The 14,496-nt window shown below is 46.8% G+C and overlaps 1 protein-coding gene across 1 annotated transcript in view; it reads left to right on the top strand.

The window, feature by feature from the left end:
• Positions 1–13,986, top strand: part of LOC118425094 (E3 ubiquitin-protein ligase HECW2-like) — a 14,616-nt gene extending 630 nt beyond the window's left edge. The window contains exons 2-17 of the mRNA XM_035833912.1: positions 117–263; positions 778–816; positions 1,055–1,145; positions 1,470–1,566; positions 2,155–2,354; positions 3,240–3,360; positions 3,776–3,889; positions 4,227–4,379; positions 4,968–4,991; positions 6,780–6,878; positions 7,580–7,709; positions 7,932–8,078; positions 8,328–8,442; positions 8,660–8,745; positions 9,447–9,559; positions 10,886–13,986. Of these exons, the coding sequence (XP_035689805.1) occupies positions 117–263; positions 778–816; positions 1,055–1,145; positions 1,470–1,566; positions 2,155–2,354; positions 3,240–3,360; positions 3,776–3,889; positions 4,227–4,379; positions 4,968–4,991; positions 6,780–6,878; positions 7,580–7,709; positions 7,932–8,078; positions 8,328–8,442; positions 8,660–8,745; positions 9,447–9,559; positions 10,886–10,997 (1,788 nt within the window). The 3' untranslated portion in view covers positions 10,998–13,986. The remainder of the gene's footprint in view (positions 1–116; positions 264–777; positions 817–1,054; positions 1,146–1,469; positions 1,567–2,154; positions 2,355–3,239; positions 3,361–3,775; positions 3,890–4,226; positions 4,380–4,967; positions 4,992–6,779; positions 6,879–7,579; positions 7,710–7,931; positions 8,079–8,327; positions 8,443–8,659; positions 8,746–9,446; positions 9,560–10,885) is intronic.
• The last annotated feature ends 510 nt before the right edge of the window (positions 13,987–14,496 follow it).

A 14,496-nucleotide genomic window follows, 5' to 3' on the forward strand; every position in this document is an offset into this window, starting at 1 on the left:
GTGGGGGGTCCGTAGGGACCTGCCCAGGGGTAATATTATTCCAGATGTTTTATTGATATAATCTCATCTGTTTCTATGATCCCATTTTCAGATGTTTTTTATTGATCACATTTCAGATGTTTTTTATTGATCACAACTCGAGAACGACGACCTTTATCGACCCCCGGCTGCCGTCCTCGGTGGTGCTGAGTCCGCATCACGCGCCGAGCATGGACTTCCTGCAGGTCCCGGGGTCAAGGTCACGGAGTCACAGCGCGGGGGAGGTACGTCTGTTTCTCACTCTCTCATTCTCTCTATCCCCACTCCCTCACTCACTCCCTCCCTCACTCCCTCACTCACTCACTCACTCACTCCCTCACTCACTCCCTCACTCACTCCCTCACTCACTCCCTCACTCACTCCCTCACTCAACCCGGGGTCAAGGTCATGGAGTCACAGTGCGGGAGAGGTACGTCTGTTTCTCACTCTCTCATTCTCTCTATCCCCACTCCCTCCCTCACTCACTCACTCCACCCGGGGTTACGGTCACGCAGCCACAGCGCGGGGGAGGTAACCTCTGTTTCTCACTCTCTCCCTCTCTCTATCCCCACTACCTCACTCAACCCGGGGTCACGGTCACGCAGCCACAGCATGGGGACGCAGCCACAGCATGGGGGAGGTAACGTCGCTTCCTTTATCTAAATCAGACACCCTCTTGGAAGTGACAAGTGTAGGATTTTGCTGTAAGCTGTACTGGTGCATTCTGTATTTTGTCAACTCCGTTTTTCAATGTTTCAGGACGAAATTAGAAGAAGCAGCATCAACATAACAGTGCGAGTAAGTGTTTCTCCTTCTAACATATGTTACAGCTCAAGTAAGTGTGACAAACTGTTGGTTGGTAACATCTATAGAATCATGTAATGTTACAGTACGAGTAAGTGTTCCTTATTGTAACATGTTACAGTACAAGTACGTTTGACTTCTGTGGGTAAGGAATAGTGTAGGAGTCCATTGGAAAGACTTAGTAAACCTCATGGGGCAAGCTTGACAAGGCTGTACCTGTTCCCCCCTGCAGGCCCCGGTCCCCCCTCCCCGTCCGCGGGAAACCCTGACCCGATCGCTGGGCTCGGGTTACTCCGCACAGCCGGCAGCCGACGTGCCTCTCGGTGAGTCTGGCTCGTTTTACCTCCATGGAAACTGGAAGTATTCATTTATGTCTGTGTTTGTGTCTGTGGGAAGTTTTGGGGAAGATGAAGGTTATGGTCAATTTTGGGCCCCCTTTTGAGTGACCTTGGTACTGCAGCAGCACTTCCATTTTTGTCTCTTTAATCCCGGACATGCTTTGGACGTGATTTTTTAGTTGCAAAGGAACAATGAGTTTCCCTGATATTCTGTATGCAGTAGTTCTTTGTTTTGTAGATGATGTCTGTACCTTATCAGTGGGTCTGTGTGCTGTTATACAAAAATGACCCAAACCTGTTCCCCCCCAGCCTACAGCGACAAGGTCGTCGCCTTCCTTCGGCAGTCCAACATCCTGGATGTGCTGAGGGAGAAGCAGCCGGCCTTTGCTTCTAATACTCTTCTTAAGTAAGTACCTGTATCTGTATCTGTATCTGTATCTATATAGCCGGTATAACCGCCGTTCAGCGTAACACACCAGCTTCGCAGGCACGCGGTGCAGCAGCAGCTGGTTATATTACACTGAACGATCTGTCACACCTAACTTTTGCACATCTATCTGCAAGCGTTCTTTAAAACTATCCAGAGAAGATGTCCCTCTACTGTGCTGTACCGTATCCAACACACTCCTCAAGTGAGTACAGATCCTTAGACCTTTGCCTCTAATACACTTTTAAAGTAAGTACCATATTCCAGCTGACAGCTGGCCTTTACCTCCTACACTCACCTCAAGTAAGTACACATCCCAGCTTCGACTCCAACACTCTCTTAATCATTTTTTTCGCTAGTAGACCACATCACAGGCTTTACACGATGCCTCTCCTCAAGAGGGTCCAGATTTTATGGTAAACTGATTTTCTTCAGGCAGAAGATCACGTAACGAGGGCGCGGTGGCGCTGGTGCGTCTGGTTTAATAGTAACCCTAACCCAGTAATTAACCCATTAATTAACCCAGTAATTACCCCAGTAATTAACAGTATTAATTGTTTCCTGCAGAGAGAAGATTAACGTGATCCGTAACGAGGGCACGGCGGCGCTGGAGCGGTTGGCGGACGACGTGGATCTCATCATCCTGCTCAGCCTGTTCGAGACGGAGATCATGTCGTTTGTGCCGCCCGCGCAGCACGTGCAGACCCACGCCGACAGGGCCTACTCCCCACGTGGGTCACCACAGGCCTCACCACAGGCATCTCCAGGTAAGGGTGTACTCCCCACGTGGGTCGCCACAGGCCTCACCACAGGCATCTCCAGGTAAGGGCCTACTCCCCACGTGGGTCACCACAGGCATCACCACAGGCATCTCCAGGTAAGGGCCTACTCCCCACATGGGTCACCACAGGCCTCACCACAAGCATCCCCAGGTAAGGGTGTACTCCCCACGTGGGTCACCACAATCATCCCCAGGTAAGGGTGTACTCCCCACGTGGGTCACCACAATCATCTCCAGGTAAGGGTGTACTCCCCACGTGGGTCAGCACATGTACAGGCATCCCCAGGTAAGGGTGTACTCCCCACGTGATCCGTAACGAGGGCACGGCGGCGCTGGAGCGACTTGCTGACGACGTGGATCTCATCATCTTGCTCAGCCTGTTCGAGACGGAGATCATGTCGTTTGTGCCGCCCGCGCAACACGTGCAGACCCACGCCGACAGGGCCTACTCCCCACGTGGGTCGCCACAGGCGTCACCACAGGCATCTCCAGGTAAGGGCCTACTCCCCGCGTGGGTCACCACAGGCATCTCCAGGTAAGGGTGTACTCCCCACGTGGGTCACCACAGGCATCTCCAGGTAAGGGTGTACTTCCCACGTGGGTCACCACAGGCATCTCCAGGTAAGGGTGTACTCCCCACGTGGGTCAGCACAATCATCTCCAGGTAAGGGTGTACTCCCCACGTGGGTCACCACAGGCATTAGTATCTCCAGGAGACTGCTGCTCAGCTGATGTTTGATGTTCATAGTGTAGCAACCTTGAATGTATGACATTCCAAAATGTCCATTTGCTTCAGTAACTATTTTCTTTGCATGTTTCATTACCTGGATGTCTAACGTCCATTAACACCAAGTGAACCCTGCTGTTTCAGGTTTGCAGCGGGCCAACGCCAGAGCCCCGGCTCCGTACAGGAGAGACTTCGAGTCAAAACTGAGGAATTTCTACAGAAAACTGGAGTCGAAGGGCTACGGACAGGGGCCGGGCAAGCTCAAGTAAGTACAGAGTGCAGTCATGGTTACGGACAGGGGCCGGGCAAGCTCAAGTAAGTACAGAGTGTTGTCATGGTTACGGACAGGGGCCAGGCAAGCTCAAGTAAGTACAGAGTGTCGTCATGGTTACGAACAGGGGCCTGGCAAGCTCAAGTAAGTACAGAGTGTCGTCATTGATGAAAAGTCTGCTGCAGAAATCAGCCACTTCGTTTTCTGCTCAGGACATGGGTTTAGTTTTCACAAGAACAGGATTGCAGCCTCTCAGTCATGATGGCTTTGTGGATTGTGTGAAATTGCTGTAGATCTAAGAGGACTGCAGTACCTGTTGGACAGTGGGGAATCTGTAAGTCCCATTTTTGTGTAGGAAAGCTCAGTTCAACCTTGCCTGATAATGCTGTACTTGTGTCCGTCCACCCAGGTTAAACATCAGAAGAGACCATCTTCTGTCAGACACCTTCAACAAAATCATGGGAACCACAAAACGCGACCTGCAGAGGAACAAGCTCTACGTCACCTTCGTAGGGGAAGAGGGGTGAGTGCCTGTGTGTGTGTGTGTTTGTGTATTTGTGTGTCTGTGTGTGTTTGTGTATTTGTGTGTCTGTGTGTGTTTGTGTGTTTGTATGTGTGTGTGTTTGTGTGTGTGTGTGTTTGTATGTGTGTGTGTTTGTGTCTGTGTGTGTGTGTTTGTATGTGTGTGTGTTTAGGTATGTGTGTGTGTGTGTGTATTTGTCCGTGTGTGTGTGTGTGTGAGTCAGTTGTTGTTGTTGTTGTTGACATACCCCCTGCTCCTCCCCGCAGGTTGGACTACGGCGGCCCTGCACGTGTAATGTTGTTGTTGATGTATTTATTGTTGTTGTTGTTGTTGACAGGTTGGACTACGGCGGGCCGTCGCGGGAGTTTTTCTTCCTGCTGTCGCGTGAGCTGTTTAACCCGTACTACGGGCTGTTTGAGTACTCCGCCAACGACCAGTACACGGTCCAGGTCAGCCCCATGTCCGCCTTCGTGGACAACGCACATGACTGGTGAGCAACTGTTTATAATCATGATGTTAGAATGAGAAAATGCACACGACTGGTGAGGTGATGTTAGCACGAGACCAACCCGACATCAGGACCACACAGGAGAAGCAGAAACAGTCCCTGATGTTCCTACGGTGTCTCCATTATCTCAGAGACTATGATGAGGACTGTCGTAGTTGAATCTGTCTTTTTCAGTTTGCAAAAACATATTTTCATCAATTTAATGTCATGAAGATGTTCGGACGGACAGGGTGAAGTTTTTTGTCCATCCCAACAAGCACACTTCCATCCCAACAAGCACATGTCCATCCCAAAAAGCACATTTCCATCCCAACAAGCACATCTCCATCCCAACAAGTACACTTCCATCCCAAGATGGAGAAACAGGTCCTGGCAACAACCCTGCATTAATGAAATCCTGTCTGCCTGTCAACTTTCTTGTTTCTCATGGAAAAAGAAATTCATCTTTAAACAATTGTCCATGGCCTGACCCATTGTCCTGAAAGTTATCTGATGACAAGTCAGTTTGTTGCTCATTAACTTTCTTTCTTAAGTCTTTGTCTTAGACTTTTTGTTTGTTATTATTTTCAGTCGATGGAAAGTGCCTTACCCCTGGTGAGTTTAGTTTGATTTTATGTTCTATCCTACAGAATCTCTCTTTTGTTGCTGTATGTTCCTTACTGTTGTTGGACAGTTTCCTGTTTTCCCGTTATTTCACACCTGTCTGTAGATGCTTTCTGTTGGCAAATTCAAAGGAACAGGTAAGATAGTGTGTATTTCATGCTATTGAGTATAGTCCTGACCTAAGCTTTAATGTTAACGGGAGGGGGCCATACTTCGACAGGGGTCCAAATTTCGACAGGTTTTAAAAATCATTGTTGCGGAGAAATGCATAGATGCCTGCACATAAGAAGTACACTAGCTGTAGACTAAACCTTGTTGTAAATAACTACAAAGACGTGGTATGTGTCGAAGTTAGCAAGTCCCACAGATAACGATTGAAAAACTTGCTCAAGTTTGACGCCTTCCGTGCAAGTTGACGAGCGAACGTATCGAGACCATGGCCCGGGAAACTCTTGAATTATTCTTCGCAAAATATGACATGTGAAAAAATACCACCACACATAGAAATGATGTTTATTAGCCTTCCGAAAAATAATACCTGTGTTCTGTTCTGCCTTTAACTGGGTTGGATAAACGGAGCTAAAATGATGCCACAATGTTCACGCAGTCGGGGCCCCGCCATTTTACTATCACGCACGAAGGCGGGCGAGCGATGATCAACACGTTGAACTCAGTCAACCCGTCCGTCGAGCGACAAACATTAAAGAAAAATCGATCCCTACCGACTAAAAAATCCTGTAGCCATTACTGCTGCCAAAAGACAGGATAAAAAGGCAATCAAGGAAGCCGAAAAGCGAAAATGCCATCACAGTTCAACGTAACAATGCGCTGCCGTTTTGCGGCAAGTTGGTCTCACCGTGAGAGGTAAACGTTTTAACACACCGTATTTGAATCAGTCGCGTAATACAAAATATGACCCATATTTGGTACAAAAAAATTATAATGAAGACTTTTAGTGCTATTCTATTTGTATAAGTTGTTTAAAAATGCACGGCGATGGTCTGGTTGTTACTATGTCGGAGTTTGGACCCCTTTTTTGTGTTGGAACGTTCTGCTAGGACGCAAGCCGAAAACCTGCCGTAAGTTTCGTGCGCTGTCAAAGTACAGTGCGGAACGCTACTGTCAAATGAAATATATATCTGTACAGCTTCAATAACAGTTATATGGATGTATACAAGATCTTGACTTGTTTTTGATGAGTTCACTGTAAAATGTACATTGACAAAAGCCATGCGCATCCACTTAGAACGGGTGTCGAAGTATGGCCCCCTCCCGTTAAGGTGCATAACCCTGTACGATGCATACTGTAATTCACTTTGTCTTCTCGGTACCAAAATTTCACGGCCTGAGAAAATTTTACTTGTTCTCGTAAGTAAAGGTTCACGGTGAACGAATTATTTGTTATCTGTAATGATAAGTTCATGTTACAGTCATCACAATAAAAACCGTACATTGAAAAAACAGGAATTACATTGCATAACCTTATTCTGTTCATGCTTGCCTCTCAGCAATTTTATCCGGACTGTCTGGTGCTTTTCAGGTTCAGGTTCATGACTGGTGTGTTTCAGGTTCAGGTTCATGGCTTCACATGTGGTGTGTTTCAGGTTCATGGCTTCACATGTGGTGTGTTTCAGGTTCATGACTGTACAATATGTTGTCTGTTTTAGGTTTAGGGTCAGGTTAATGACTGAACATGTTGTGTGTTTCAGGTTCAGGTTCATGACTGGTGTGTTTCAGGTTCAGGTTCATGGCTGTAACGTTACATGTTGTGTGTTTCAGGTTCAGGTTCAGTGGGCGGATCCTGGGCCTGGCCCTCATACATCAGTACCTGTTGGATGCCTTCTTCACAAGACCCTTCTACAAAGCCCTGCTCCGAACGTGAGTATGGACTGTGGACTGTGGTGTCATGTGTCTGGGGAATGTGTGTGTATATTGGGTGGGATGAATGTGTGTGTCTGTATCTCTCTACATCATCATGCAGTCACCCAGTATTGCCGCTCCCTTACCCCACAGTTCACCTTGAGGGAGTTTCTGTTCCATACTTACACTGCCCCCCTCCCCAAATTGATCTTTGATAGGTTATCTTTATCGATGCCCCCCTCCCCACAGTTGACCTTGATAAAGCTTCTATTCTCTATTCTGTACTTACACTGCTGCCCCTCCCCACAGTTGACCTTGCTAAAGGTTCTATTTTGTACTTACACTGTTGCCCCCCTCCCCATAGTTGACCTTGACAAATTTTTTATTCTGTACTTACACTGCTGCCCCCCTCCCCATAGTTGACATTGACAAAGCTTCTGTTTTCTATTCTGTACTTACACTGCTGCCCCCTCCCCATAGTTGACCTTGCTAAAGGTTCTATTCTGTACTTACACTGTTGCCCCCCTCCCCATAGTTGACATTGACAAAGCTTGTATTCTGTACTTATACTGCTGCCCCCTCCCCATAGTTGACCTTGCTAAAGCTTCTGTTCTCAATTCTGGTACTTACACTGCTGCCCCCCTCCCCACAGTTGACCTTGCTAATTAAAAGCTTCTGTTCTCTATTCTGTACTTACACTGCTGCCCCCCTCCCCACAGGCCATGTGACATCAACGACCTTCAGGCCGTGGATGAGGAGTTCTATGCATCGCTGCAGTGGATTAAGGACAACGACATCACAGACATTCTGGAGCTGACCTTCAGTGTGGATGAGGAGGTCTTTGGACAGGTCAGCAATGTAAACTCTTGTTATTTAGAAGAGACGGAAAATATCATTTGTTTGTTTGTGTGTTTGTTCCTGGTGACAGAGCAAGAGCTGATCACCAATGTTAAAAACGTTCCAGTTAACATGTTTGTTTGTTTGTTTGTTTGTTGCAGGTGACAGAGCGAGAGCTGATCACGAACGGTAGAAATGTTCCAGTTACCATGTTTGTTTGTTTGTTTGTTGCAGGTGACAGAGCGAGAGCTGATCACGAATGGTAAAAACGTCCCAGTGACGGAGAAGAACAAGATGAACTACATCGAGCGGGTGGTGAAGTGGCGGCTGGAGCGGGGCGTGGCCGAGCAGACCGAGAGCCTCGTCAGGGGCTTCTACGAGGTACAGCATCATCATCATCATCCGTCCCACAGTCATCCATCTGTTCCTTAGTGTGGGGGGCAACCTGGTCATGGGCTCTCATTAACATGTGTCTGTTGTGTGATGGATGATTGACACATGTCTGTTGTGTGACAGGTGATTGACATGTCTGTTGTGTGACAGGTGGTTGACACATGTCTGTTGTGTGACAGGTGATTGACACACATCTGTTGTGTGACAGATGATTGACACATGTCTGTTGTGTGACAGGTGATTGACACGCGGCTGGTGTCGGTGTTTGATGCCCGTGAGCTGGAGTTGGTGATTGCAGGGACCGCTGAGATCGACATCGTCGACTGGAGAAAAAACACAGAATACAGATCAGGTGAGCTCATGTGTTTCCATGACAACTGTCCTGTTCTGCATGTAGCCATGGCTACTGTGTGTTGTTCTGTCACCATTCACTGTTGTTCTGCAAGGTACCATGACTACTGTTTGTTGTTCTGCAAGTTACCATGACTACTGTTTGGTGTTCTGCAAGTTACCATGACTACTGTTTGTTGTTCTGCAAGTTACCATGACTACTGCTTGTTGTTCTGCAGGTTACCATGACCGCCACCCTGTAATTCAATGGTTCTGGACGGCCGTGGAGAGGTTTGATAATGAGAGGAGACTCCGACTGCTACAGGTGAGACTTTCACTTTCTCACAGTCTCACTTTCACTTTCTCACAGTCTCACTTTCACTTTCTCAGTCTCACTTTCACATTCTTACAGTCTCACTTTCTCAGTCTCACAGTCTCACTTTTACTTTCTCAGTCTCACTTTTACTTTTTCACAGTCTCACTTTCACTTTCTCACTGTTTCACTTTCACTTTCTCACTTTCACTTTCACTTTCTCACAGTCTCACTGTTACTTTCTCGCAGTCTCACTTTCACTTTCTCACTGTTTCACTTTCACTTTCTCACAGTCTCACTTTAACTTTCTCGCAGTCTTACTTTCACTTTCTCATAGTCTCACTTTTACTTTCTCATAGTCTCACTTTTACTTTCTCAGTCTCACTGTTACTTTCTAAGTCTCACTTTTACTTTGAAACATTCTCAGTTACTTTCTCAGTCTCAATTAAACTTTCTCACAAAGTATCATATTCCATTTCTCACTAAGTCTCACTTTCACTGTCTCGCAGTCACTTTTTCTTGCCCTCTTTTGTTAAGTCTTGCACATACTTATAAGCTCTTGCACTTTCTCACAGTCTCCGTGACAAAGTTTTCAGTTTTCCATGTTGACAATGTTTCCATGTTGATAAAGTTTCCGTGTTGACAAAGTTTCAATGCTGATAAACTTTCCGTGTTGACAAAGTCCCCAGTTCTGATGTTTTTCTGCCTCCCAGTTCGTGACGGGAACGTCCAGTATTCCGTACGAGGGCTTTGCGGCGCTGCGGGGGAGTAACGGACCTCGTAAGTTCTGCATCGAGAAGTGGGGCAAGATTTCCGCCCTGCCCAGGTGAGAGTCTCTGGCCTTGAGTCGTACAAACACATGAAGATGTCATGCAGAAATATCCTTTCATATTATAGATATGACATGATGGTAAACATTTTGTGTGTGCAGGAGCTGCAGTGTGAAGGTGCTTCACCAGGGGGCGCAGCTGCACACACACCATGTACTGCTTCTGTTGTTCACCAGGAAGTAGCATGTCACCTTCAAATGACCTCTAACTGCATGGCCTTGAAATCAGGAAGAAGAGAAACATTCCCACAATCCCTCTGAACCTGTCGCAATGACCTGCCATGACCTGTGAATGTAGCGATCGTACTCGGGAAACCCCCAAACATTCTCACTGCCTGCACGAACTTGACTTTGTGTGCACTCCAAGGTCGGCTCTGCGGCATGTCGACAGTTGGGTGTGAGAGTCAGACTCCTTCCTCTGTCCTCAGGTGCCCTCAAAAAGAATCTGTCCTACGCCATGTTGTAACCTGACTCCTGTGTAACCTGACACCTGTGTAACCTGACACCATGTTGTGTTACAGAGCCCACACATGTTTTAACCGACTGGACCTGCCCCCCTACCCGTCCTACGCCATGTTATAACCTGACACCATGTTGTGTTACAGAGCCCACACATGTTTTAACCGGCTGGACCTGCCCCCCTACCCGTCCTACGCCATGTTGTAACCTGACACCATGTTGTGTTACAGAGCCCACACATGTTTTAACCGGCTGGACCTGCCGCCCTACCCGTCCTACGCCATGTTGTAACCTGACACCCTGTGTAACCTGACACCATGTTGTGTTACAGAGCCCACACATGTTCTAACCGGCTGGACCTGCCCCCCTACCCGTCCTACGCCATGTTGTAACCTGACACCATGTTGTGTTACAGAGCCCACACATGTTTTAACCGGCTGGACCTGCCCCCCTACCCGTCCTACGCCATGTTGTAACCTGACTCCTGTGTAACCTGACACCATGTTGTGTTACAGAGCCCACACATGTTTTAACCGGCTGGACCTGCCCCCCTACCCGTCCTACGCCATGTTGTAACCTGACTCCTGTGTAACCTGACACCATGTTGTGTTACAGAGCCCACACATGTTCCCCTACCCGTCCTACGCCATGTTGTAACCTGACACCATGTTGTGTTACAGAGCTCACACATGTTTTAACCGGCTGGACCTGCCCCCCTACCCGTCCTACGCCATGTTGTAACCTGACTCCTGTGTAACCTGACACCATGTTGTGTTACAGAGCCCACACATGTTTTAACCGGCTGGACCTGCCCCCCTACCCGTCCTACGCCATGTTGTAACCTGACACCATGTTGTGTTACAGAGCCCACACATGTTTTAACCGGCTGGACCTGCCGCCCTACCCGTCCTACGCCATGTTGTATGAGAAGCTGATCATCGCGGTGGAGGAGACCAGCACCTTCGGCATGGAGTGAGCCGCCTGCGCTCTGCGGAGCTGAAACCTGACACTTCACACCAGCTGGGAGAAGAGTCGCGTTGCTTGGTGTAGCTGTAAGCTGATACAGTTGTGTTGGAGCAAGCCTCTACAGACACAGCTGAGAGGAAACCTGATACCCAGCCCAGCTGACATGGCACAGCGGTGAGATGCACCACCTGCAGCGGTGTGAGACTTGTGCCACCTGTACAGACTTCTGTCATTCAATATACATGTGTAAAGCCATATGCTCTGCTCAACATGCAACCTGATACAGCTGTGAGAGAACTCTTGTAACCTGATACAGCTGTGAGAGAACTCTTGTAACCTGACACAGCTGTGAGAGAACTCTTGTAACATGATACAGCTGTGAGAGAACTCTTGTAACCTGATACAGCTGACAGAACTCTTGTAACCTGATACAGCTGTGAAAGAATTCTCATAACCTGATACTGCTGAGAGAATTCTTCTAACTTCATACTGATGTGACAGTCCCTCTTGTAACTTGATACAGCTGTGTGATAACTCCTGTAACCTGATTATGCTGTGAAGTTACTCTTGTAACCTGATACAGCTGTGAGAGAACTCTTGTAACCAGATACAGCTGAAAGAGTACTCTTGTAACCTGATACAGCTGTGAGAGAACTCTTCTAACCTAACACAACAGCAGCCAATCACTGATCAGGTTACAGCAGCAACCAATCACTGATCAGGTTACAGCTGCAGCCAATCACTGATCAGGATACAACAGCAGCTAATTGGTGATCAATTTACCACAGTAGCCAATCACACATCAGGAAACCAGTCAGAAACAGGCTGTATTCCTGAGGCCATCTGATTGGCTGATGCTTGTCAGGTGGGCAGCAGTTCTCTCACAGCTGATCAGCTGTTCAATATATCAGGCAAGGTCATGACCTTCAGCTCCATCAGGTGGATCAGCCAGTCAGTATTTGTTTGTTTGTTTGTTTGTTTGTTCTGTGTAGAGCCAATATTCCAAGTCTTCATCAGTACACTATGAATTACTGTAGAAGAAGTAAGACTTATTCAGAGTGCATATTTATTATGATGTGGAGACAGAATCACAGTAAGCTGTAAAGACTGAAGAGTTGTGTTCTATGTATGTAACACATGATTTTGTGCAATCTTCCTGGCCTTCCCAGGATCCTCTTCTGCTGTGTCTAAGCCATCGGGAGGGTCGTGTGGGGTCATGGACAATGATGTCATGTGGAAGATACTGCTACAGTATGGGCATTGTTTTATAACCTGCACATTCTGTCCACAGTATGACATGAGCTGTGCCACTGAGATGGGCCTTGTGCAATAAAGGATGGACCTTTCTTAAACACACCAGGTGTCCGTAGAGATGATGGGTTAGACCCTGTAGAATATCCAGATGCCTACAGAGATGACTGGGTTAGACCCTGGAGTTGCCCGGTAGAGTGTAGAGGTTGTTCTGCACATGTCATGTGCTCTTACTACAGAATTCAGTATGTCCTGCACGTATACTGTGGAATGGACTTGTATTATAGATAATGATGATGATGCATTCCTTCCTGCCTAGTACGATGTGCAACTATTTGTAATGATGGACTCTCCAAGGCTCCATATTCCTGTAAACTTGAAATGATGGCCTTGCAGCAAGATTTTGCTTTATTCTTTATGTAAAGTTTTATTCGATATGATATAAAAGACAAAAGTAACTAATGTTTAATCCTGTTGCAAATGAGAGAAATTCTATCATTCCTGATGAACTCATCCCAATCTACAGCAACTGTGATGGTGGTATGCCAGTAGCACTCCTGTTGTAGCATGGAAAATCGCTAACACTTTATACGACAACTCCTGTTGTAGCTTTGCCTGTGCTAGTATCTCCATAATCAACAATGGATAGTGAGTGATCTGTGTCAGAAACTCAAGTTCCTTAAAACTGACTTCACTTGACAATTCAAAACGTCATCCAGGCTCAATGTTGTCCTGTAAATTTCCAACACAGAAAATTGGATACAGTCAGGGATTGCAAATTCCTTGGCAAATACTGGAGTTGGTCGGTCAAAAATTTGGATTTTGTGTGTTGAAAATTACAGTACAACAGACAAGCCTACTGACTGATGGTTTGCCAAGCAGATGTTTGCTTGGAAAATCGGAACATTTCCTGTCGCACCGGAGAACTTGTGCTTCAGCAACCTGGGACAGATAACAATTTTCCTGCCAGACATCTGCTTGGAGCTTGCCTCCACCCGAACCAGGCAAGCAGACGCTTGGTGCAATTCTGTATGACAAGTATTTATCACCGCCATAGTTCTATGCTGCATTAAACGTCAAAGGGTGATGCAGTAGCCAGGCAACAGTAACCAGGCAACAGCCACCTGCAGAAGCCTGCAGGATTTTTGAAGCCTGTTTTGATCTAAGAAACATACTAGCACATTTGTTGTTAATGTTATATAATATATGAATATTGTATGTTGATTTTATTTACATTTGTTGCTCTGCCGTAATTTGTGTCAAATCAGTCATGAATTCTGCTGCTAACTCAGTGATGTAACTGACAGAAATTTATGTGCTTTCTAATTTGTCTAGCTGATACAATGGCCCTTCAGTGTAACACACCAGCTTCTGTATCTATATCTGTATAGCCGGTATAACCACCCTAAAGCGTAACACAGCAGCTTCAAGGTGCTTGAAGTTGGCAGCTTTCTTACACCCAAGAAATGGCACCCAATGGAAAGGTGCTTTTTGTGTTTTTACCTGAGGCGAACTTTGTCTGCTCTGTTTTACTACGTAACCATATATTCTATGAGACACCTTGTGTGATTGGTAGTTTTACCGACTACCACATATTCTACGAGACAGCCTGTGTGATTGGTTAGTATTGACCTCTGACCTGGTGTCACAGAGAAGTTTGAGGAGCAAATTAGATTTTACACCGAAGATGCTGGTTGGTTCATTTTCAATGTTGTTATGAAACATAAACTGCCCAGTACTGACACGTGTTCGGTTGTCTTATTGTTCTTCCTTAGTACGTTCTTTTAAAGTCATAGGAACTGTCTTACTGTGCTTCCTTAGTACGTTCTTAAGTCATAGGAACTGTCTTACTGTGCTCATAGATGGAGAGATGCCAAGCGACCATTCAATGGGCTGGCCTGATCATATACAGACACTAGGCCTGGCTGCGTTTTCCATTTCCTAGGCCTCCCCTCCTCTACCCCAAGGTTCAGGTATGTCGAAGAGAAAACACCTACACGGAAGGTCACGGTCGCGGGTTGTTGCCAACATCTGCGGGCGCTTTTCCCGCCACATTCCGGGCATGCCGGACTTCTACAGGAGCTTTTCCCGACAAATTCCGGGCATGCCGGGACATCTGCGCCTCCACCACCCGCGTGGTATAAAACCTTCCGGACTTTCTGATGATATTCTATAAACCAAACTCCTTGTTCTAACAAACTGATTCCGACTGGCGTCAAACCTCCCGGTCCTTCTAACAAACTGATTCCGACTGGCGG

Source organism: Branchiostoma floridae, chromosome 10, assembly GCF_000003815.2.
Source record: "Branchiostoma floridae strain S238N-H82 chromosome 10, Bfl_VNyyK, whole genome shotgun sequence".
Lineage (NCBI taxonomy): Eukaryota > Metazoa > Chordata > Leptocardii > Amphioxiformes > Branchiostomatidae > Branchiostoma > Branchiostoma floridae.